Source organism: Anguilla anguilla, chromosome 5 (genome assembly GCF_013347855.1).
Source record: "Anguilla anguilla isolate fAngAng1 chromosome 5, fAngAng1.pri, whole genome shotgun sequence".
NCBI classification, from domain to species: Eukaryota; Metazoa; Chordata; class Actinopteri; order Anguilliformes; family Anguillidae; genus Anguilla; species Anguilla anguilla.
Window position 1 is genome coordinate 53,331,534 of NC_049205.1, and position 25,333 is coordinate 53,356,866.

The window sequence follows — 25,333 nt, forward strand, 5'->3', positions numbered from 1 at the left end:
ATTGAACCCACAGAGATATAGTTTCAAGCTATCACATATTGTGCCTTTCAGGACTTTGACATCATCATGATACATGCATAAACTTTGCACTTTGTACCAAACACACACGTTTGGAGATTTACTTCTTAGTTATTTTAGTCTTGCATAGTATGCAAGCGCCCGAAATTACAGTACAGTGTGTACACCTTGTGTGGTTATTTGCATCTGAAGGACATAGTGCCCCCCACTCTTTGAACAGTTTGTTTGAGCTGTGCATTTCAAGGTCAGAATTGAAAGCTGGCATACACTTTGTGTCTGACCCAAACAAAACATTTAAGAACCCTGAAAAGCGGACAGATCCCTTTCTCAGAGGTTAACTGTGTTTTTGGTTGGATGTTAACACGTTGATCCGTTTAAAAAAAATAGAAAAGCAAACAGCGCTATTCTTAAAGGATCGGCGTTTAATGACCACCTGTCAAAACTAATTACTGTGCATTTTCTTGAGCTAAGTTACGTAATAACAAACGCGATAAATACAATGAACAATACCTCGAAAGATATTTCATTAATATTTACCGTGTAGCAGATTAAATCAACTGGGTTCATAAATTCGTAATACTTTAATTCCCAGCTGGGCAGAAGAACACACATATATCACCGGCTATCAAGCTGTCAAACACTGCTCCAGCATTGGTTGGATAAACTTCTGTGTACAAATTGCACTACAAACACTTAACCAATGGTGTAAGGTGTTGTTTGATATTTGAGTCTTGTGATAGGGCGCGCGAGACTGTTTCAAGACCAATGATACGCAGGATTAATCCAACGTGGTGAGCTCCTATCTCAGCTAGAAGTAGACGCGTGAGAGCCGACGGGGAAGCAACAGCTCAGACTGAGGTAAGGTAATTTTATAAATACGTTTGTATCATAGTTTTCAATAAAATATGTTAATTTAATTCGGATAAGCAGTAATATTTCTCGTTATTGTCCAAACAAGGGGGAAAATCTCATATATAATAAAAATGCCGTGTCGTATTGGCAAGCTAATTTAGGATGTACCGAGCTAGCCATCCCAGCATGAGGGAGAGTTAACGTTCGCTATCAGTTCAAGAAATAGGCGCGCCTATCAATGACACTGGCCGAGACCATGCTAAACAGGGTAAACATGCTAAACGTAAGTTTCCTGTTTAGCTAGTTAGCGTGTTTATGAGTTCGCTACATCAGATCAGTCGCTAGCTGTGCGTTGTCCCTTTGAACAAAATCTGTTAGCCACAGTTAGCTGTCGCTAGGCTAGCTAAATTAGCTGACAATTGTGGACCTACGTTGCTACTAAGAAAATGTGACACCGACTAAGATTTGTACGTGTGGGCATGTCACATGTGAGGAGACATTCCTGGCCGTCCTTGGTTGTTCGGTTGTGCTGCGTTGGTTGCCAGGTGGTCAGCTAACGTTGAAACGGCACGTCCAGGCTAGCTAGATATTTCATCACCGCTAGTTAGCGGAATGCGTCATCGGACTGCGCTTTGCATGTAGTTGACCAGCACAGCTTCCTGACGCTGCAACTGTCAGTCCAGAATATATATTCAACTCTTGTTTATGCGACACGTCAAAACGTTTACTTGGAAAAAGTGTGCCACACACTGAGCGTTAGTGTAAGTTGCTTGGCAGGATTACGTAGCACGTTCTGTTCATGATCACGGCTCTCAGTGGGTCTAAACATAGTTTCTTACGTAGGGATGAGGTTCTTTTTTAAGAAAATTAAATCACTGGCATCATATTTTCATAACCGATTACTGTGGCTACGGCGTCCAACCTGTCTGGGATTATCTAGCTAACATTTACAAATTTGTATTGAAAACGGCGGAATCACTTATCTACACGGTTAGACTTGTTGGTATTTTGCACCATATCGTAGCTAGCTTGCATCACTCACTGTTTTATTGCAGCTACCACATGGAGCTGCTCTTACTCTCTGTACATTAGATTATGACGTGAGATATTCCCGTGTAGTAAATGTTTCCCAAGTCGATGTAAAAATGAGCGAACTTTACTTAAGTATTTTAACAGTTTATGGAAAATGCCGGTGTGCTAAACTTTTCCTGTCATTTCTTGTATGTTCAGAGGACTGGCTGTAATTCGATAATGGAGGGAGACAACAATGAAACCAGAGGTAAGATACACGTGATTGTGGATTTCAGCGTTGATTAAGTTTGCTTATTACATTTTCTGCTAATCTTGCATTGATAATTAAATCAGTAAAATGTAATTTAGCAGGAAATTTGCAGTAGCCAGTTGGGATTTACTTGTGGCTTTCACTTGAACTTCAGGGTTGTGATGGTAGTCTCCTTTTGGAACTGAAGAGAAACTGCCAAACTGTATGAGTAGCTTTCAGGGGCAGTCACAATTTGCACTGAAATGACATCTGACCCTGTTCATTACAATACTTATGAGCTACGCACAGGGGGTTTATAACGTAGCACTACTGTTGTTATGTATGTCATACACACTTGAGTTTGGCAGTCCACATTTGTGGCCAATGAGTTAAAACTGGTGAGATTTTTGCCTTTGTTACTGTATTTGCTGAGTTTTTAAATAAGGCCCCACCACTTTTTCACCAGCCTGGGAGTAGTGATCTTGCGGCTGCAGTGTGCTCTGCATACCTGCTTATGCACAGACGCTGACAGAATGAATAGTCCTTTTCGAACACGCTTTTGATGCGCCCGCACGTCCCTGTTAAGCAGCTGTTCCCCGTAGATCGCGCACACAAAAGATGGATCGCTCATATCCTTAAGTAAATGGAACTGAAAATGAGAGACCTATTGGGAGAGCGCAAGCTTTGTGTTAAGTGGAGCATTGTCTGTGGGGAATCGGGGGACACTTGCCGCATTAGTCAAAGCAGCTAGCAGCAAGTGTTTTTCATAGTGACAACATTCCCCCAGAGGAATTACCGCCACCCGTACGTGTCAACAGCAGTCCTAGCCACGGGCCAGCCGAACACTGTGCACAGACTGCCTGTAAAACTGCTTATTTTATCTCCCAGGTGCGTCTAGTAGTTCTTGTTGCTTTGAATGCCAAATGCGGCGCTGCCACTGCGTCACACCCCCCCCCCCACCCCGTATGAAACCAGCTCTTCTCTTTCTCAAGGTGCAGCTTCTGAAATATTAAACACAGGGTGGCCAATTAGTCCTTTATGGTCCGATATGGGTAATTAGTTTGTGCCCACTCCTACTTTGCTGTTTGAGATATGCGGAGGTGCCCGCTCCCTCTGCCAGGAGCTGTGTCAGGTGTCATTTTGAAAATTTCATGAAGCTCCTGATTTTACATCTCAAGGGCAAAAATCTTCCAGTGTGGAGAGGGAGGGGGAGAGAGGGAAAGAGAAAGAGGGGGAGGGGAGGGAGGCAGGCAGGCAGAGAGAGAGCGCTGTTTACTGTAGGGATTAGTCATCGAGCCATCTCATTTTTGGCTAATTTTGGGCCAGGTCACACTGACTTGCTTTAGGTAGTAACAAAGTAAACACTTGTCTGTGTTTTGGAAGTGAGCAGAAAGGGTTTGAGCCTATAGGGATCAGCTTGGCCATAGACAGTGTGCAGTGTCGCTAAAAGCACAGCATCATAAGCAGTTAACAATACGTCGTTCAGTTTGTTTCAGCACATACCCTTCGATTTGATGTTGGCCAAAGTTGGCACATGATTTTAACTGGTTCTGAATGTTTGTGGCTTTAATGTGTTTTGTATACTTAGTGGTGGGGGAGGTGGGAAATCTGTGCGCATGGTATGAATGGTTTTTTGTGTGCTTACAGCAGGTAAGAGCATTTAGTCAGGGCTGAGGCAGGAATGAGTGTTTTTGTGTGGTTGTGGTATATATGAGTGTTTTTTTTAATTGTATGACCACGGCAGGTTGGAGTTTTTTTGTTTGTGATAGCTGTAGTTAATGGTGTTTTTATGTGTGAGTGCTGCTGGTAATGGTGTGTTTGTGTGAGATTGCTGCTGGTAATGGTGTTTTTATGTGTGAGTGCTGCTGGTAATGGTGTGTTTGTGTGAGATTGCTGCTGGTAATGGTGTTTTTGTGCACTATTGCTGCAGGTAATGGTGTGTTTGTGTGAGATTGCTGCTGGTAATGGTGTCTTTGTGCACGATTGCTGCAGGTAATGGTGTTTTGTGCGTGATTGCTGTTGGTAATGGTGTTTTGTGTGCGATTGCTGCAGGTAATGGTGTGTTTGTGTGAGATTGCTGCTGGTAATGGTGTTTTTGTGCACGATTGCTGCAGGTAATGGTGTTTTGTGCGTGATTGCTGTTGGTAATGGTGTTTTGTGCGCGATTGCTGCAGGTAAAGTGGGGGATCAGGTTATGCAGAACCCCCAGGCTTTGGCAGCGCTTCAAGACCGACTCGACAACGTGTTGCACACACCTTCCACCATCGAGAGGTGAGGACTGGCGCCAACGCGGGGCCATCGCCAGGGGAATGCTATGCCCAGGGCTCACTTGCAGCCCACCTTAGGTGACTATAGGGAAATGTGTAGATACGGTTACTGAGCAACTTTTCACTGAAGACCTGCTAGATTAGCGCAGCTGTCTAAGGCAGTCGGGTTTAGAGCTACGTATTTACATAAACTCTTAGAATGGAAGGAAAGGGAGCCGAATAAAAGAAGGGAGTGAAATACTGGCCTTTTCCCCTTGCAGCTGGACTCCTAGGAGAGCTTGCGCCAGATGTGTGAGGCTTGTGTCTGTTTCTCCTGCTCGTTCACTCCTCCCACTCCTCCTGTGTCCTCTGCTCCTCCAGCTTGCCCAAGTCAGTGAAGAGGAGAGTGAACGCCTTAAAGCAGCTGCAGGTCCGGTGCGCACACATAGAAGCCCAGTTCTACGAGGAGGTGCATGAGCTGGAGAGGAAGTACGCCGCCCTCTACCTGCCACTGTTCGATAAGGTACGTCGCCTCTGGGGATTACTGACCTGTAACCTGGTAACCCTCAGCCCCCTGGCCTCTTTATTAGTTGTGGAATTTCAGTGTCGGACTCCCCCCCCCCCACGCAAGCAGTAGCCAGGTCCTAAGCTGGGGACAGGCTGAATAAGCCGACAGTGCAAACTTGGGCCAAACAGGATGCCCAATATGGCAACCACATTCATGCCTGTTTTTTTTTTTTTTTTTTTTTTCTTCTTCTTCTTCTTTTTCCAGCCTTTTCTCTGTAATTTGAATTCAGGCAGGAAAATCATACACCGTTTTTTCCCTAGAGGGTCAGACAGTTTGTGTACAGTCGTCTTTTTTTTTTCTTCATTTGTTTAGTGGTTTGGTTTTTATTTTTTATGGGTTGCCTGTTTGTTTTTTGTGGTTTGTTTATCTGTTTGTTTGTTTGGTCCTTGTCTGCCTGTTTGTTTATCTGTTTGTTTGTTTGGTCGTTGTCTGTTGCTTTATTTGGTGGTTTGTCTGTTTGTTTGTTTGGTCGTTGTCTGCCTGTTTTGTATTGTCTTCGTTGGGTTTGTTTGTTTGGTGGTTGTCCCCTACCATGACATGCCTCTCTTCTCTTTGCGTGTCTGGTGTCCAGAGAAAGGATGTGGTGACGGGTGCGGTGGAGCCCACAGATGAGGAGTGCGAGTGGCCCAGTGACAGAGAGGAGGGGGAGGAGCTTGCAGTGAGTAATGGGTCATGTGACAGTCTACCTACCAGGTTCCTGTACTTATTTTTCCTTTTGTTAACATGCTTTCCCAAAGCTGTAAACGGTTATCTCAAACCGGTTATCCTGGTTGTTTTTTTTGGAATGGCATTATGAGAAACACTCTACTCTTGCCCTTACAAAACTTTTCAAGCACCACAATGATCCTTTATTGTAGTTGTTAATGTTCTCAAATTGTGAATCTTAAATTGTGAAACACCCAAATGGCTTATTGAGCAGACTGGGAGAGTGTTCCTTCAGGTAACAGTATATTTCTCATGTTCATATTTTTTTTAATTTGCAGTCCATGTGGAACAATGAACATGGTGTGAGCATGCATGTACATCTCAAATAAATCTGCATGTGGAATACATGCGTTGTGAAAAGAATGTTAACTGTTTTTGCGATTTGGAGGGTGCGGTCACAAATACCAGATGCTTGAATAAGCAGCCAGCTGCATGAATGGGTAGTATGAGTAGTAAAGATGTGAGCCCTGCAAGTTGTTCTGAATCAGTGCATTTGTTGATGTCTGTGTGTCTGGTTATTTAGCCATTTGACATGATTGTGCGTGTCTTCGCTTCTTTGGATAATTGAAGTTGAGTGGGTGTGTCTCCGGTTCATTGGTCACTTGAAGCGAGCAGGCCTGTCTGTGGTGTTGTCCTGACAGGAAGAGATGAAGAAAAAAGCCACAATAGAGGAGAAGAAAGAGGAGCCAGTGGCAGAAGAGGACCCCAAGGGAATCCCGGAGTTCTGGCTAACAATCTTCAAGAGTGTAGACATGCTTAGTGACCTGCTGCAGGTGGGTCATATTCAAGAGTGTAGACATGCTTAGTGACCTACTGCAGGTGGGTCATATTCGAGAGTGTAGACATGCTTAATGACCTACTGCAGGTGGGTCATATTCAAGAGTGTAGACATGCTTAATGACCTACTGCAGGTGGGTCATATTCAAGAGTGTAGACATGCTTAATGACCTACTGCAGGTGGGTCATATTCAAGAGTGTAGACATGCTTAATGACCTACTGCAGGTGGGTCATATTCAAGAGTGTAGACATGCTTAATGACCTGCTGCAGGTGGGTCATATTCAAGAGTGTAGACATGCTTAATGACCTACTGCAGGTGGGTCATATTCAAGAGTGTAGACATGCTTAATGACCTACTGCAGGTGGGTCATATTCAGGAGTGTAGACATGCTTAATGACCTACTGCAGGTGGGTCATATTCAAGAGTGTAGACATGCTTAATGACCTGCTTCAGGTGGGTCATTGATTTAGCAGACTCTTCCAGAGTGACTTGCAAGAGTACAGTAAGTACATCCACCAGACTGTTGTGAGCAACAGTGGCAGACCTGCCTAATAACATTCCTAGATAAGTGTCAGTGATCTGCTGCCGGTGGAGTGTAGACATACTTAAAGGTGCAGTATGTAAGTTTGCAGAAATGAGCGAGAGAGAGAGCGCTAGATTTTGGAAACAATGTTCCACCTCCTCCATCTAAAGCCCTGCCCTCCTTACATTCCAAAAATGCACTGCCTGACATCTGAGTACGGTAGAGAGGACAAGAGTGTTGAAAAGTAAAGTAAGGAGAGTGAATCATATCATGCCTCATTCACAGGGAGAAAGTAAGACTCCTCATTATCATAATGAACATAAACAATGGACATTGAACATAGAGAGTGGCTGATTTTAGACTCTGGGCCTGTCAGAGACTGGATTTTATTTCTTAGATCTTATAATTTATTGATATCTGTCGCAATGTGAAGGACATTTGACCAAATATGAACAGAATATTCCTTAAAGAAATCTTACATAATGCACCTTTAATGAAATCATGTTTTTCTCAATGTTTTAGCTTATAAATGAATAGTGTATTATCAGAACATTCTTTATTTTGCGCTGCCTGATTTTTCTTCGTTCGAAGGAGTGTTTTTTATATCGGGTGATGGGTATTTATAGGCTAGGTTAGGCATGTGTGCGCGCATGCGTGGCGGGGATGTTGAATCACAGCGTAGTTTTGAAGAGTGGGTCAGTTTCTCCCAGGCAGGCCTGGCAGCTGCAGGCACGTGTGTCTGATCCATGTGCTCCCAGTGCCTTCACCTCCCTGCTTTGCCCGCAGGCTAGCTTGTGGCATTAAGTTATGAGTCACCGCCTGCCTCTGTCACCCCGTTTCTCCAGGAGCACGATGAGCCAATCCTGAAGTACTTGCAAGACATCAAAGTGAAGTTTTCAGAGCCAGACCAGCCCATGGTAAGTATCACCAACAAAACCTATTTAGTGTAGGAAAAAAAAAACAACCATGCCCCAACTTGTTTGGGTATGGAATATGACGGTTTAAGTGGTATGAATGGCTTTTATTATTTCCTTGGCAGAGTTTTACATTAGAGTTCCACTTTGAACCCAACCAATTCTTCAAAAACACCGTCCTGACGAAGGTGTACAAGATGAAGTCGGAGCCTGACCCGGCCGACCCCTTCTCCTTCGAGGGCCCGGAGATCGTGGACTGTGAAGGGTGAGAAGGCGGGCTTTCACTCCGTAAGGGGGTGGGGAGCATGCATACTGGGGGGGGGCTCGAGTGGCTCACAAGAGCAGGGTGAGCTGAGCAGCCCTGTCATCACAGGGTCCTGCCCAAGCTTTGTCAGTAGCCAGCTATGAATAGGGAACTAGGGTAGGGTGAGTTTACATTGACTTTTGGTTCTCCAGGTACCCTTCTGTTTTTAAATGACTGGCCCAGCATTCCGTGGTTGAAAACCTGCCATTTTCATTGGCGCACATACATGCCCTTTACCTGGTGCCTGCTTTCTCCTGTTGTATGGTGTGGACTGTAGTGTGTGAATTAGTCTCTGATTCACTTGCACGTGCATCACGGCCATGCACACGCATCATCTGCAGTGCTTGTAGGGTGCAGGTGTGGATGTCGCTGTGGCAGCTCGACTGGCAAGATTGCCCAAATCCAAATTGGGAAGGAGAAAGGAAAATAAATACTTCACAAAGCGTGCAGTGTGATTTCATCTGAGAATCATTTGTGGTTTGAACTTATTGTGCTCGACTCGAGAGCTGAGCTGTTCCCTTGTTGCTGAAGAGCTAACTGTACCCCTGCTCCCCCCTGCCCCCCCCCCCAGCTGTGAAATCGACTGGCACAAAGGGAAGGATGTGACGGTGAAGACCATCAAGAAGAAGCAGAAACACAAGGGCCGCGGCACAGTGAGGACCATCACCAAGCAAGTGCCCAACGACTCTTTCTTCAACTTCTTCAACCCCATCAAAGGTGCGGCATGCTCACTGAACTCACGGGTGCTTCCACAGACTGGTGTTGCTCTGTAGCGCCCCTGACTCTCAGGCCTGGCTAGTCACCTGGTGTAGAGAGGAGTGATCACCCTGCAGGTTTTCAGCCCGTACAGCAGGTGGCGCCATTGCCCTGTTAGTGATGTGTGAACTGTGTTTCTCGTCTGTGAAATGCAGCGAAGGACATTTTTAGAGCTTTTTCCCTGAATGTGCTGCAGCAGTGAGTCCCTTACCCAAGTTTAATCGTTTATATGATTTCTCCCCCCCACCTCCAGTTTTTTTTTCTGTTAAGTGTCGCAGTGAGAGACATCTCTTTATACACAAGCTGATCTGCGAGCTTAGTCCCATCAGCACTGTGTTATTTCACTGGGGTGAAATAAGGGTATTTCTTTGTTAGCAGACCCCCCCCCCCCCGTTAACATAGCACATTCAGGACCAACCTCTCCATATCTTATTAACTTTTACACTTCACTGTCTCCCAGTCACATTGTGACATAAATTAATTCATTGGTGTGAACAGTTATTGCTGAATATTGTCTTGGCTATTATTAGTGAAACATTTTTCGGGTCAGTTGCTGCCTTGGGCAAAGGCTGGGCACAGAGGGATATTTAGAAGGACGCCGTGTTCCCATGGTGCAGGGTTCACTAGCCATAGCTGGGCTCTGGAAAAAAATCCCTCCCTCAGCCCCTGGATTTTGTGCTTCCAAAGAACTAATCCTGAATCTGAAACCAGACCATTTCCTGATCATGTCTGAGAGAGACAGAACACAGTGGTCTTGAGAGGTTGGCTGTAGAACCAGTTTGTGGTCAGTCAGATGTCAGTCTGTGTGCGCTTGCTCAGACGGAGGACAATGCTTCAACCACACTCTGAACTAGGTGGGATTTGGCTTCTTTAATAGAAGTGAATAGGAGAAGCGTGATTCAGCATGTGAACGCATTATGTAAAGACCGGTTTTGTAGGTTTTGGCTTGATTTGGGTCATTTCCCGCACTATAGGAAATTGTTTGCGTAGTTTACAGTGTTGGTTTACGTTTGTTACAGCGCCAAGTGTGTGTCACCGAATTTGGCATACTTTTATGTTTCTGTTTGCCATGTGTGGTATAAGTCAAATGATAAAGATAAAATTTAGAATTCAGAGATCTTTATGGCTTTTCACTGAAACTGTGTGAAAGTATAGAACAGGGGTTGCCTGGCAACTTTTCTCTTCCCCTTGAGCAACTTCACTGCTCGTGTTCAAGGTCAGTTTTAAATTCCGAAACTACACATTGCAAGTAGTGTGGGGGTCCTGGTCCGTGTGAGGTAACCTGGTTCTGCTGCCTGTATTCTAGAGCTAATCCATGAAGGGAAATTTAGGCTCTGATTTGGAAACCCGATGATTTGTATAGTAGACAAGCTGAAAGCTAATTCACTGGTTGTATGGCTTTGGTAAATTAAAAAATATGAAAAATTGTGTAAAAATATATATTCCATAATGTGGGGCAGTTAACGTGTCTCCGCCTGAAAGGAAATCAACTCAATTGGTAACCCAATCGGATGCAATTCTGTAGACAAGGTATAGCTAAGTGTTATCACTGAGTGGTTTGGGTTATTCGGTTATCTGAGATGTGTGCATCGGTTGTTCTCTGACATGCGGTGTGATGTGTGGTTCTTGTGGTTTAAAATGGTGTCATTCATGAGAAAAGGCTGGTAGCGCAGGAATGCCATTCACCGCAATGCTGACTCTCTCTGCCAGTTCACTGGCCTTCATTGTGAGGCGGACGCGTAAGAATGCGGCAGCACCAGCTCCCTGACTGTGGGAAAGCGTGTGCCAGGGATGCTACTCCTTTCATTTTGCATTCTTGCTGCACGGGTAATTTTCAGTGTGATGATGTCTGTCGCATTCTTCATGGGGGCATAACCCTGTCATAAGAAACTCTGGCTTCAGAAATAAGAAGACATTCAGTTGGTTTTGTCTATATATGGTTTGCAGTCTCTTGGTGTTGTGACCCTACCCACAAGTGACTTTTATTTTCTTCTTCCCCCCCCAGTTTCATCTGATGGCGAGATGGTAAGTTGAGACATATTTAAAAGTATAATGGATTCCTCACTTCCAAATAATATCAATAGTCTGAGTTTTTTTTTGTAATAAAAAAATATATATTTTGAGAGATTTATCCAGTCATCTTGAAAGCTGGTTCAGAATCCACATACTTTTCTAAATGAATTTGGTTTGATTTGAGGCTGGAATTGATGATCCAGGGATATTGCATAATATCAGCTAATTTAAAGTTTCTATGGGGCCTTGGATTTAGGGAATGAGACCTTGATGGGATGTGAAAGGTATTCGGCTGTGTGATGGGTAAGTGTACCCCTATTCAGTGATGTCAGGTCATTGGTGTTGCTATGTTGCCAGGACGAGGATTCGGAGTTCACATTAGCCACAGACTTTGAGATTGGCCACTTTTTCCGTGAGCGGATCGTCCCCAGAGCTGTGCTGTACTTCACCGGGGAGGCGCTGGAGGACGACGAGAGCGTAGGTTCCCCCGCACGTCCCTGTGTCTGTTATAAAAACATGCTAGGAACCATGGGAAACTGTGTTTTTAATGTACCTGTTTTGGTTTTCCTGTAGTTTGAAGAAGAAGAACTGGAGGAAGGGGAGGAAGAGGTGGGGCATGGTCACATCGTCACACAGATGGTCATGGTCACTCATATTCATGATCAGGATCACATGCAGTCAAACTCATACTCATGATCATAGTCCTGAGCACACAGCTACAGTCCTGATCACAGATCATCACACATCACACCACATGTTTTTGGAAGGTTGAGTTGTTTGGGATGTGTGTAATGATTTTGTTCCTTGTGGATAGGACCATGAAGAGGATGGCGATGAAGAGGAGGGAGATTATGACCCCAAGGTCAGTTTGTGAAGCGAAACTCTTAACAGGGCCTTAAACTAACCCGGTATAAACCAGTGTGAGCTCTCTCCTGTCAAACCCAATGACTCAACAGACTGTACAAAGCAGGGAAGCACTAATCATCACTAATCAACTGTAGAGTTACTGATGTAGACCAGAGCCTTTGGTTCTGAAGTCAGAAGGGGAATTGATTGCTGTGTGAGTAGGTGGCCGGTGTGTATAGGGGTGCATGATGGGGGACGGGGGGGGGAGGCCAGGCTCGGTAGCGTTTGGTCGCTCTGTGCCAGACCTGGGTCAAATACGTATTTGTTTTGGATTCAGATACTTTTCTGTGCTCTGTTGATCTTGCCTGGTGTAAGTGAGTCTGCCAATATGACCAGAAGGCGGGCTTTGCACTTTTTGAGAGTATTTCATTGGATGCAAAACACCAGACAAGATCATTAAAGCGTAGAAAAGTATTTGAATCCAAAACAAATACGTATTTGACCCAGGTCTGGTCTGTGCTCTGTGTGACGTTTAATTCTGGCTATGATTGTTTCTCCTGCCTCCCCCATCTTACCTCCATTACAGGCATAAATCATTCCCACCCCATGCATTTATAGGTAAGGGAGAAAACAGATGGACCCTCCTCTGCTCCATCCCTCTTTCATTTTCTATCCCTCCATCCCTCTACCCCTATCCTGCTCTCCCCAGCTCTCCCTTTCCTCTGTATCCCTCCAGCTCTTGCTCCTTCTCCTCCCCCTTTTTCCATCTTCCCATCTCTCTTCTTCCTTCTCCCCTCAAACTCTGTTCCTTCCTCTCTTCCCTGGATTCAATCAACACCTGTGTTTAACTGTGACTTCCAAATAATTTTTTTTTTTCTTTACATAGTTTCTCAAGTTTATTTTGGTTATGGTTGAAGGTTCCAAATTAAATTTTTGGGGGGCAAAAACGTGCCCTTGCTTTTAATTGTGGGATGAAGTTAAGGACATGTTGACTGAATCCAGGCCGCTGTCTCTTTCCTGATAGTGGTGTTCCTAACAGTAGTACGTGCTCTCTAATGTAACCCGGCCCTGATGTCTTGCTGGTTCTCTCCCTGTAGTAGAGTTAGTGTGTTAATAAAAGAACAGTGAAGGACAGCCTCTCTATTAAAGGCTCCTCCTCTTCCCAGCTGTTACCATGGTTACCCAGGCTGGGGGTATGGGAATGTGTCCGGGCAAAGGGTTGCAGGAGGTCCACATGCAGTGACATTTGAAGGGGGTGGGGCTTGGCTCACTGTAGCGCACTTAATCAGTCTGGCCTTATACAGCTGCTCACCAGCTTTGCAGAAGAGGAGGGGGAAACTGAGAAGAGAGGAAGGTCCTTTGCTTTGACGTTTCACCATTTTTAGTGTATTGGAGTCCTTTTCTCTGCCCGATGGGCCTCTTATTTGCCTTTATTGTGTGTGTGTGTGTGTGTGTGCCCTCTTCCGGAATATGCCATTTTCCATCCCCAATCTCCCCCCTCCTCAGACACACATACACACACAGTCTCTCTCTCTCACACACACACACACACACACACACTGTCACACTATCTCTCTTGCACACACACACTAGCACACACACACACACACACGCAGTGTTTTTGCCACACATTTGAAGTGCCTCTCTCTCTGTGTTTCGTGCAGAAAGAACCCCAGCCAGCAGAGTGCAAACAGCAGTAACGTGGGGACGCTCTCCACCACCACAACTCTGAGACCCTGAAGCCAACCAGACCAGCCTGCTGAGAGAGCCACCGCTCCTCTCGCCAAACACCACTAAAGTTTTAACTGCATGACCTCCACTCCCTCTGTTATTATACTCCCTCTGTACAGCAGAGTAAAAACCCGTACCCCCCAAATAAAAATATATGACGGTCGTTTACGACGCTGTAAATATACAACTATAAACAGATTTATCGTAATTGTGACGCAGAAACAGGATGTGATGTGCGCCCACTCGGGCCACTGCGTTCAGAGTAAACTGCCGTGAACAGCCGCCTCTTCCGGGAATCGGTCTGCCACCACCACATTCCAGAGGCCGACGCGAATCCAACCGAGCGAGTCCAGCGTTCGACTTGACATCAGGTTACTCAGGGTTTTTTATGCCTAGAAAACAATGTGTGGAAGTCCAGCACGGAACTGTTGTGAAGAACTTTGGGGTTGCCTTGCGTTTTTATTTTTATTTTATTTTTTTAAATCCGTTAAATGGAAAGAAAGTTAAGCTTTTTCAGACTTTTCTCTTACTCAGAAGTTATTTATAGTAGTTTTGTTCTATTTTATTTTATTTTTTAATCTGGTTTGAACTATATATTGGACTGTGCTCTGTGTTCCGGAGATGAGTAGCAGTCTCTGCTGTAAGATCTATACTGTGTGGGGGGGGGACCCAGCGACTCGAGGGTTATATCGGCCCCCCAGCTGCTGTACTGCCCAAGCGCTTGCTAGCGAATTCAAAGTTTATTGCCAAATTTCTTTTTGCTATTGAAAGTGATACACTCCCAGTGCTCCGTGTGGTGCTTTACTTTTACACGCGGGAGGAGAGTCGTCCTGTGTGAAACAAAGTAGAAACGGAACGTTACGCTGAAAAATTGAAAGCGAAACCGAAATTAACAGAAAATGCCTAGAGTGAGATCTCAGGTGTGGGGAGCAGAGGTGTGAACCCAGACTAAACCAGAGGCGCTAGTCTCCGTTTAACCTCCAACGACTTCTCATGAGGGCGGGAAGGGAAGGGTGAAAGGGGTCAGTTTCTGTTTCATTACGTTTTAAATTTTTTGATTTCTCTAGCTGCACACTGAGACGGGAATGTGTGTTGAAGTTCTGAGTTAGCGCCTTGCTGCCGCACTGCAGCGCACCGCGCGGTTCTGTTCCTTTAAGACGCGCGCCGACGCCTTTCAAAGTTCATCCGTTAACCTGTCAGTCACAACGGCGTACTGAGGGGAGCCTTGGATGTCACATTAATGCACAGCTCGTTTGCTCTCTTCATCCTACGGGGCACATACCAAAAATAAACACATGCAGTCGTAAGGCTCACTTGGCCTTATTTTGATGCGGTTTATTGGTGAAAGTCAATAAGACGACGACAAGGCGGAGCATCACGACCCCTGTTTAGCCCTATTTAGACTGTTCCAGCTGCAGCTTTGCCCGGGTTTCCTCAGTTTGTTACTCAATATGGTGTTTTTAACTTGTACAGATTAGGATGTTCTATTAAAAGATGTGCAACATGAAAATCCTGGTTTTGTTTAGTCCTTTCACCCCCCTCCAGTGATCCCCACGCCTGGTCTTTGGTTTTCATTTCTGCTCTGCCCGGAATTCATTGACTGAAGCGAACGCACAGGTAACTCACCACGTCTGATTTCTTGGGTCTATATTGGTCGTCCTTTGTAGGGCGAGCACAAAACCAGCATTGCATGACATTTATGTCACGCTTTTATCCAAAGCGGCGTACAATAAGTGCATACCGAAGGTCACTGGAACAACTACAAAACAGGTCGGATAATACTCATGATGTAGCAGTTCATAGCCATGAACACATTAAGTCTGGGTCACACAGTAAGCATCGGATAGGTCAGAGAGTAATGTTATGTCAATCTAGGAGGCAAGACACCCTTGCAAATATAGCAGACCCAGTGTCTCCCCAGGACGCCTGGTGTACCGTGTGGGGCTGGTTTTGGGTACTGGTAACCGTGCGTGTTGTTGGTAAACACCAGCGGGCCCTGCTTTGTGTGGGAGGGGTGGTGTCGTGTGGACAGAGCGCTCCATTGTGGACGTGACAGAAGATGGTGTTGAGCTGGAGAGAGTGGGCGCTCTGGCATTCCCCGCCCATGCACTTCTCAAGTATAAAACTAGCACACGGCTCTCACTGTGACTTTTCCTGGGGTCAAACCACAAAAGCCCTTTACCAGGCTACATTTGCATGTTGGACCCTTTGTGTGGGATTGTCAATGAACTGTTTAGGAAACATAAAACCAGATTGTGCTTCATGCGGCAAGTCAGTGTAGCACGTTTTACAGTGTTGTAGGAAGGCGAGGAGTTTAAATCTGCATTGGTCTGGCAGAGGCCATTGTTTGCTTAAATGTAATTGTTTAATATCAGATATTAATTGTTTATTTCTCACACCTCCATCCCACTGTAGAGATACATGCTCTTGTAAATTGAGAAGCTTTCAGAAATGCTATTTTTATTAGTGTATTTGCAGTGGATGTGCTTCCTCACTATGCCTACTGGCTGTGTGATCTGCCATCACTAATCCAGTTCAGCACATATAAGTCAAAATACTTTAGCTGTGGCTGAAAAATATAAATGGTGCAGACAAAGTGACGTCTTTAAGATGGAGGACTCTATCTCTCCCTCTAGTGACAGTTTTGGGAGGCTGGTATATGTGTGCTCGGAGGTAAGAGAGGGTGAAAATAGCAGCAGACCTCATGGCATCCAGCTGTTGGCAGCAGGGCCCATGCAGTAATGTGGGGCCAGGGAACAGGAGGTTGCTGTGCGCTTTAGTGTTTTCAGTTTTCATCTCCCCGGGGGAAGGGTGATGATGCTTCATCGGATGGAGTTGGGCAATGACTCAACCCTGCCCGGCCCTCGAATCTGATGGCTGTTGTTTTGGAGGACGCGCAGTGGAGAGGGGGTGTGTGTGTGTCAACGTGTGTGTCTCGTGAAGGGCCGTTGCCTGTGGCGGAAGCATAAGAGGTGTGTGTGTACATGAGGGAGCAGTGCTGACAGAGGAGTATGGGGCTGGGAGGGAGGGAGGGGGGGGTCACTGTTATTTACACAGAAAACGTGGGGGTTCTGCGGGGGTGGCCAGATTACATCACAGTGCTGCTATGCACCTCTCCCGCTTTGGCCTGCCAAACCCCGGATCCTTCCGCCCCGCTCAGAAGAAGAGCACTTGTGGACGGGCCTTGCCAGCCGCCCCGAACGTATCTTCTTGGCAGCTACCTCTTGTGTCTCTGGCAGGAGTTCACTGGGCTCTTTTGACATTTAATCCTGCGGATATTTCTCAGCGGAAGTAATTATCCTGGCTGCAGCGCACAATAGCACATCTGAAAGGCGAAGGAGGAAGACAGAGTGGCATTATGGCGAAGTGGACCACCGAGGCTGATCCGAGATCAGCCACGGGTGGGCCTGCAGACGACGTCACGCCTTTACCCTCAATCCAATAAGCCTATGAGACTTAGATTTATTCATGAAGTGAAAGTTTTAATTATATGCTACACCGCGCTCAGGCTAATCCTGCTTTAGATTTGGAGCAGAAGTAAAAGCAGTATGTGCCCATTCAAAGTTTCATTTGAATACGAGTTTTTAAGTGTTTGGCAAAATGTTTGTCTTCCTGCTGGATGCAAATCTGTGCCTGAACTAAGAGCTGTAGAGTTCCTGCTTCATTTCACTGTCAAAAACTATGCTTAATGAGGAGAGACCAGGATGTGGCACATTTATTGTACAAAAATCTCTTTCTCTGGTGATATATTGTACCTCAGACATTGGTCAGGGCTTCACTACACAAATGACACACATCTCTCAGCCTGTATCACGCAGGAAGCTGAAGGCCTCGCAGCTGAATGCAAACTGCACCTGTTTCCTTTGAGCCCCATGCATTTTGACCTTCTTTGTCAATGTTGACTCTTGAGAGGTGACTCAAGACCAGAGACATAATGATGACATTACATGTTGGACAGATGGGAATCCCATATGTACAGGACCCATACGTCTTTGGCCTTCTTGTTTTAGGGGGCAAGACAAAGAAACTCACAACTGGATCCTTTTGTGGTAATACTGGTTTTAGACAGATCTCTTGCAGGTCATGTGACAGTCATGTGATTGTAATGCCTTATCCTGTAGAATGTCGCATTGCGACTACTGTTGAACATTTCCATAGATGTGAACAATATGAGGGTAGTTGAAATATGTGGCCTGTAGAGAGGCAGGTGGCTTCTGCAACGGTTACCAGGAGCTATTGATTGCTTTGCATATTTGTTGGGCAGGTTTTGGGGTGAGAGGGTACGTTGATTACCACCCTCCCCCCAGCCCCTGGTGCTGTCAGTTTGAATTCATCGTTTTTTCTTTTGTATTTTTTAAGGTCTACTGGGCCAAATTCAAATCCTCTGGTTGGAAAAGAAAAGCTTGACCCTCATGGTGTTTTTGAAACTACGAAAAAAATAAAACCCCAGTTCCTCTGATCTGCACTTGTGGTCAGTCGTAGAAAAAAAAGAACTTGATAAATCTGTGTGACCTTTGAACTCTGACCTTCGAAATGGACAGACAGGGTTCAGCCAGATTTATCAGGGGAATTTATATCTTTCAACAGCAGGTTCTGCACACTGCCCTTATGAATTGTGTCTGTTCATCCATTTCAAACACCTACTTTTCCACGTGCTGTCTGTGTAGTCACATTCTGGTTTATAACAATTTCATTCCATTCATTTCATTAAATATTTGTCCTGCATAAACTGATCTTCCAAATTCAATAGCATTAGTAGTAGTAGTAGCAGTTATTGTAGTCATTGGAAGCTTTTCATCCTAGGCTGTGCTTTGACTTTGACAGTGTGACTGTGCAATGTCTGTATTAAAGTGCTTCCTTGTGCATCCGGCACCTATTTCCAGAAGGTTCTACTTCCTCTGTTCTTTGTGTTCTGGGCCTCCCTCAAAATCCGGTCTAATTTTATTTAACGCAGGTCTGTGAATGAACATATTTTCTCCATTGTTCAGGCCTGAGGCATTGGAAGAATGAGTGGGGAGTATATTTTTTTAGAAAGAGATGCTGAACTGGCTGAAAGCTGCAGTGTTTGGCAGCACAGTCATCCTTTAGCTGTTCCAAGCATTCAAAAGGTGTTTAACTTTTGAAGGTGCTTATTAGCATCATCATGAATGACAGTAAACGTTATTACCTTTGCTTGCGATTTTAGGGGTATCATTCACAGTGTGTAGCCTATGACAGAAAATGAAAGGTATCCATTTACAAAATGGGAAATTCTTTTTTAAACAATGCTTTCATTCCTGTTTGAACAGGTTGTAAAGCTCAGAGTGGTATGGGATAATGAAACTTCAGCAGTCGTAAAACTTCTAGTCAAATTTTTGCCCTGCTAGAGCTGCCCCAGTCAACTGTAAGTGTTGTTATTGTGAAGTGGAAATGTACAGGAGGAACAACAGCTCAGCCTCGAAGTGGTAGGCCACACAAGCTCACAGAACGGGACTGCTGCGTGCTGAAGTATGAAGCACGTAAAAATCATCTGTCCTCTTTTGCAACACTCACTCCAAACTATCTCAGGAAACAATATCAGTTCAAGAACTGTTTATCAAGAGCTTCATGAAATGGGTTTTCATGGCTAGGCAGCCACACACAAGCCTATGATCACCATGCGCAATGCCAAGCGTCGGCTGGAGTGGTGTAAAGCACACTGCTATTAGACTCTGGAACAGTGGAAATGCGTTCTCTGGAGTGATGAATCACGCTTCACTATCTGGCCGTCTGACCGATAAATCTGGGTGTGGTAGAATGTGAGCCAGGCCTTACGCCCAACATCAGTGCCCAACCTCACCAATGCTCTTGTGGCTGAATGGAAGCAAATCCCTACAGCCATGTTCCAAAATCTACTGGAAAGCCTTCCCAGAAGAGTGTAGGCTATTATGGCAGCAAAAGGGGGGTCTCTCTCCATATTAATGCCCATGGTTTTTGGAATGAGATGTTCAACAAGTACATATGGGTGCGATGTTCAGGTGTCCACAAACACTACTTTTCCAGAAGTATCTCGCAACCCATCTCAAACCCTCTCATGGTCCGCCAGTACGTCCTGACAGTATCACTGGATATAACATGTGGTTAAAGCCCCAATGCTTATGGTATTCAGTGAGCACAGGAAACTGTGACCACTCAGGTGAACAAAGCCGGAGCTGCTTGATCTTGAGGCAGTGGCTCTGTCTCAGCTTTGTTTTGTCCCCCCTCTCTTCGCGGTATCCTGCTGTTATTCTCCCAGCGCCACCATTTGTTCTTTTTCCCACGGCCGAATCCGCCTGCCTGACGTGGCTGAGGCTTATCTGGACAATGCTTGGGATAGCTGTGGCGGCTCTTCACGAGGGTGCCGGGGAAATGCAGAGAGCAACCCTGCATTTCGGGGACAGCGGAGAGGTCGCCGTGTTTAGAAGAGAGAGGCCGCAGAACAGTAGAGCCGGGGTATAAGGAATGTTCCGGTCCCAGCGGAGCAGCGATTGACGGGTTGGTGACAGATGGTGGTGCCTGTTGCTGAGCTGTTAGATGACAGCTGTACTAGAGGGAGGCGATGCTTTGTCTGTAGTATCTCCAAACTGAATAGTTTTTCTATGGCTGGAGTTGGACAACCAATGCCTTTCTTTTATGTGATTTAATTCCTCCTCTTCTGGGAAAATTGAGACAAATCAAGTAAATATTTACCACATATATCAATTTGAGCTAAAGGCGAATGTTGCTTATTCTGTAGTAGCAGGCAGGAATTAATTAGTTGGCACATGTTACATTTGTACATTGATATTCTAAGATGTAGCTAAGTGGGGATTAGTTATGGAAGGTACTCTCATGAGCAAACATCCTGTAACCACATACTAGTGCTCTATTAACCATGAACTAAATGTAATATTTAATCAGTTAATCACACAATCTATTTTTAGTGTCTGGCACAATGTGAAACATTTCCTTTGCTTTTGACTGACAGAATGATTCAGCTATAGTTGTATGTATTACACCTTTTACTCCCACAGATATATTCCAGCCATGGGCTCAGATGGTCATGTGATAAAGATAACTGCTTAGATCTTAAGTTGAGCCAATAAAAAATAATATCTGATGCCTTTGGGCAGAGCTTGATGAATCACTGGGTAGTGATCTAGGCACCTTTCCAGGTGACTGAGAAGCCTATGTTGCCATGGTAACCTTCACACGAAAACTTAAACAGAATCCAAGTGTTTGTCCCTCTAAAAGAGATAGCCCCTCTTAACGAAACTGCTCTTTAAGATGACACATTTTATTTTACAACTTTATTTTGACAACCTAAGTGGGTAATTCGTCTCCAAAGCTGCCTAAACATACCCACAGGCAACGTTGAGTGGGACTCCTGACATAGTGAGACAAGACAGTTCAAGGCAGTGATTTCAGAGCTCCATAAAAAGAGTCTTATGGGCTGTTTCCATAGAGGGCTCTGTCAACCTTCTGCTATGAATGAACGTAATCTCAGGGAGCTCGGCCACTCCCTAAAGTCAAACATCCTCTCTACTGACTCACTCTGCTGAAATACTACCGCCAATTTGCATTTTCCCTTGGCAGCACTGTACACACCCTACAGCCAGGTAATGGGAAGGTGGACCATTGTACTATTTTCCTGGTTTAATAAATCTTTCAGAGACACACAGTGTGTAATACAGAGTCATTATACACCACAAAGAGACTATGCTCTACAGAATCACTGTGGTCCCAGACCTAGAAGAAAGGTTGTGTTCTTTCTGAAAGGAGAGATTTATTTCATTTCATTGGCGGGGGGGGACAAGGTGGTTCCTCTCTGAAGCCTGCCTAAAGAGGTGGGTACAGACCTGGTGCATACTCTCACTGCCTCTGGGTTCCAGGTCATATGGAGATAGAAGCAGGGAGTGACATAGAAGCACCCTATTCCTAATCGGGGGCTGTTTATGCCCGGACCCTTCATTGCGCTTGAATTCCCAGAAAACTCAACATCAAATTTAAAACGAGCTTTAGCGTAAACGGAAGGTATTAAGCAATGTTAGTACATGCAATTTTAAGGGTGTGGGACTAAACAGGCGGGAGTGCCAAATGAATCAATTCCATGAGATCAGCCTGTTGCCTCACAGCCGATGAGGCCAGAGAGGTAATGTGGTGTGACCTTTGTCTTAAGTGGTGGCCCTTTTCATACACGCATGACGAAATCACAGATGTTTGGTTATCTAGAGGCTCAATGGCCTTGAAAGCTTCATTTGGAGCTGCTAGTGGGCTTAGCACAAATAAAGCACAGGAAGTGGTTCTGTGTACTGAATCAGTCATGTTTAGTCTTCAGTCTGTGTCACTGACTTGCTTCGATCACATTCCTCACATGGTCCCAACAATGGGTGGAATGTCTTAGCTAGCACGATTTCCCCAGACATGGGTGCTAATTAACGGTTTAGCTAAGCTGTAATTCCAGCAATGGTAACAGACAGCTTGCATACAAAAGCTGTGTTTGAACACCTGTTAAGCTAGAGTCAGGTCATGACAAGAATCTACAGTTAAATTCCAAACCCAGAATGGTTTCTAGAAACAAAGAGTATAGAAACAAAGAGCAGGAATAGAGTGGTGTCAAAGTGCAAAACAAAAAAAAACTCAGAAAGTGTCTTTGTGTGTCTTCATCGGTGGCTTGGAACATCAGCGTAGATGGGTGGAGAAAGATGATGTAATCAGATGGAAAGACTCTAAATCTCAGACCCAAGGATAAAATGGTGACCCTCATGTTTATCTGAGCTCTACCCTCACAAGCTGGCAAAATACACCAGTAGCAGAAGCAGTGAGCTAGACGGCTTTAATTATATTGTCCACATCTGACTTATAGGCTTAATATTTTTTAAGTAGAATTGCTCATGCATAATAATATATGTCAGTGCAGACAACTGTACACATTGACACAGATTGTCAAAAGAATATAACCCCTTATCAATTGTGCTCTTTAACAGTGGGAGCTTTTGAAAGCTGAAAAAGGGAATGCATAAATAGTAAGGAATTGATAGGAATGTCCACAGATGTGTATATGATCATTTGTGTCTGCACCTGTTTTTAGACATGCCCATACTAATGGGGATGTGTCCATACATGTGGTGAATGTGAACATATATGTAGGGTGTCTGATATTCATATGCACAAGAGATGGAAGGGATCATGTGTCAGGCAAACACACTGACAGGTTGTCACTTGGGGTAAGAATTTGAACAACTTGAGTTATGAATTTCATTTTGAAATCTTGTCCTTTGGAGAAATAAAATGATACTAATGTCATCATACTTTCGAAATGTGTACAATTAGGAAATTTGGTTTATTTTACGATTTGCATTTATGGTGCTAGCTTACAATAAACAAATACCTTTCTGTTGATTGATGCAGATATCTAACAAAAACGGACGTATTTTTGGTGCCCCCCCCCCCCCCCCCCACCCCCACCCAGCCGCCAATATTTAGAACAAGTCATATGATAAAAGTGATCATCATTTGAACAAAGTTTGTGCCATAGAAGTAACTTCAAACTTCATTCCATCTAAACACTGACACAAAGCCTTCTCTTACCCTACCACCCACCCAAACTGTATGTGGTTCCTGATTACTTCACTGTGTGCTGATGCATTCCATTCCAAATGACGTCGAATGGGAAGGGCGAACGGAACGGCGCATGCTATAAAGTGTTCTTCAGACTGTTCATTCAAACTATAATCTGCTGCGTCTTCTACGTGAAACTAGGGAAAATTCTCACGGACTGAAACCACTCAAAAAAGAAAAAATAACATAACCATGAAAATGTCAGCTTCCGAGCTGTGCAAGGTTCTGAAGGAGGGGGAACTGGAGAAAAGAAGCGATAGCCTCCTCCAGTTTTGGAAAAGGAAGACGTGTGTCCTCACGGAGGATAGCCTGAACATTTACGCCGACAGCCAGAAGAAGTCTAAGAGCAAAGAACTGAAACTTCAGTCGATCAAAAAGGTGGACTGCGTGGAGCGAACGGGAAAATTCGTCTACTTCACAATCGTCACCACTGACAATAAGGAAATTGACTTCAGATGCACAGGCGATGATAACTGTTGGAATGCCGTTATCACGATGGCTCTGATTAATTTCCAGAACAGAAGGGCCATTCAGGATTTTAAAACACGACAGGAGACCGAGAGCACTTCGCCTGGGCAACAGGAAAGGCGACTGGCAAGGGCGCCGTGAGAGCCGTGCCGCAATGCTGTCCATGGAATTCCATAGGTAAGGCGCGTGCGCTGGCCGGTCTTAAAAAAGTAAATGACTGTCATATGAAAGAATGATTAAAATGTGCATATCAACGAACCGCTTTAAAATGACACTCTAGTTAATATAAAAAAATGAATCGCATATGGTCTACTTCCATTAGCCGAAGTCCAGCGTAGACTATTTGGCACAAGTTTACTTTCTCCTCTCTCGAATATTTCAACGTTGGTTAGCCAATACAATCACGGTTTCTATTAATACCTATGTCACCATGCTGTATTCAAAAAGCCTTCCAATGTCCTAACATCTTGACGGCATATTGACTTTATTTATCTGTGTGTTTTCCGAATAGTTACTCCTATACCATGTTATTCTGGACCATGACGAATATTTGGACCAAACGAAAACGGACTCTGGTCAGAAGATGAAGGATTGTACGGGACAGACGCGCGTCCTTGAGGAACTTCAGATAGCTTATCCTGGAACCTTAAGGCTTCTATGAAAAGAAGAGACAATTTCAAAACTTGCTACCAAAGACTGAATACTATACCCTTAAGCGTAGGCTTTGATGGTAGAAACGCCTTGCGATTGACAGTATATATTTATTTATTTTTTGCAAAAAGTGATCTGTATGAATACACAAGTGTTGTATAAATTATTTACTATTTCGTCGTGTATTTATTTAAATCAATGTTTTATAGTCCAGTTTTGTTGCATTTGCTTTGATAACTTAAACCATGTTTTGTTACACGTCGAGAGCCAAAAGTGCTTTTATTTGTTCACTTGAACGAAACGTACAGCAACTGTCATCACCTTATTTTCAGCTTAGCCTGAATAAAGTTTCTAAGTAAAAACGCAAATGTCATGTGCCATCATTGCAGAATGAAACCCAGTAAGGAATCGATGTGTGCTCTACAAATCATGCACCATTTCAAGATTTCAAGATCTTGATCCCACTCCGGTATATATATTTTAAAAAAACCTGTCGGCTAACCCATTCATTTTATCTCCAAGGTACCCAACGGATAAACAAAACTAAAAATTTGAGGTTAAAAAAAAAATCCCCACTCTGTCAGCTGATCCCAATTTTTATCAATGACTCCACTCTGGCACCTCCCTTTCACTCATTGTCTGAATTAATGTCTTCCTCTTCTGACTCATTCGTGTTGGAATTCAGATAAGGGTTGCGGTTTGAAAAGGTAAGTTCTCAGGTAGCACCTTCAGAGGCATCTTTAATCCAAGCGTTGGCGAACGCTCTCCTCTGTCCATGTACGACTACAGTGTACACCAAAAGCGGAAGTGGAAACAATCTCACTGGGTTAATGCTATAAAATCCTAAGTGGGAGATTCATGCTAGATTTCCCTGGTTAACCCATACATTGTGTTAGGCATCTTGGGTTATATCCCATTTGAAAATGTATGTTTATTGTTGAGGAAAGAAATGAAAATGAGCAGTTATTTGATACAATATTATTTAATCCCATTTAGGACTAATAATCCTGTGTATAATTAGAGAAATCATCTGTAGTACAACACATTCGCTGTTGACCATTCCTCCATACAGAATCCTTTGGTCTGTGCTCGTGGACTTT

The 25,333-nt window shown here is 44.4% G+C and overlaps 2 protein-coding genes across 3 annotated transcripts; both read left to right on the forward strand.

Moving 5' to 3' along the window:
• Positions 1-779: 779 nt before the first annotated feature.
• On the forward strand, positions 780-15,027 carry nap1l4a (nucleosome assembly protein 1-like 4a). 2 transcript variants are annotated; one of them, XM_035419353.1, is made up of 15 exons: positions 780-876; positions 2,101-2,149; positions 4,306-4,402; positions 4,759-4,900; positions 5,517-5,603; positions 6,292-6,423; positions 7,799-7,870; positions 7,993-8,132; positions 8,743-8,888; positions 10,933-10,952; positions 11,298-11,417; positions 11,514-11,549; positions 11,755-11,802; positions 12,373-12,404; positions 13,451-15,027. In XM_035419353.1, exons 2-14 carry the CDS (start codon positions 2,122-2,124, stop codon positions 12,376-12,378), a joined length of 1,074 nt encoding a protein of 357 aa, XP_035275244.1. In that variant the 5' UTR covers positions 780-876; positions 2,101-2,121; the 3' UTR covers positions 12,379-12,404; positions 13,451-15,027. The 2 variants fall into 2 exon arrangements, with proteins under 2 accessions (XP_035275244.1, XP_035275243.1); XM_035419352.1 differs by lacking the exon at positions 12,373-12,404.
• An 8,143-nt stretch (positions 15,028-23,170) lies between these two features.
• phlda2 (pleckstrin homology-like domain, family A, member 2) lies at positions 23,171-24,596 on the forward strand. Its single transcript, XM_035417322.1, has 2 exons — positions 23,171-23,759; positions 24,094-24,596. The coding sequence occupies exon 1, from the start codon at positions 23,307-23,309 to the stop codon at positions 23,721-23,723; it is 417 nt and encodes a 138-aa protein (XP_035273213.1). The 5' UTR covers positions 23,171-23,306; the 3' UTR covers positions 23,724-23,759; positions 24,094-24,596.
• Positions 24,597-25,333: the final 737 nt, after the last annotated feature.

Excerpts from the sequence above, each read along its gene's own strand:
- phlda2 (XM_035417322.1), top strand. The coding sequence starts at position 23,307 with ATGAAAATGTCAGCTTCCGAGCTGTGCAAGGTTCTGAAGGAGGGGGAA.
- nap1l4a (XM_035419352.1), top strand. The coding sequence starts at position 2,122 with ATGGAGGGAGACAACAATGAAACCAGAG. Across the intron at positions 4,403-4,758 it reads ACACCTTCCACCATCGAGAG|CTTGCCCAAGTCAGTGAAGA; the intron begins GTGAGGACTGGC and ends CTGCTCCTCCAG. Across the intron at positions 7,871-7,992 it reads CAGAGCCAGACCAGCCCATG|AGTTTTACATTAGAGTTCCA; the intron begins GTAAGTATCACC and ends TTTCCTTGGCAG.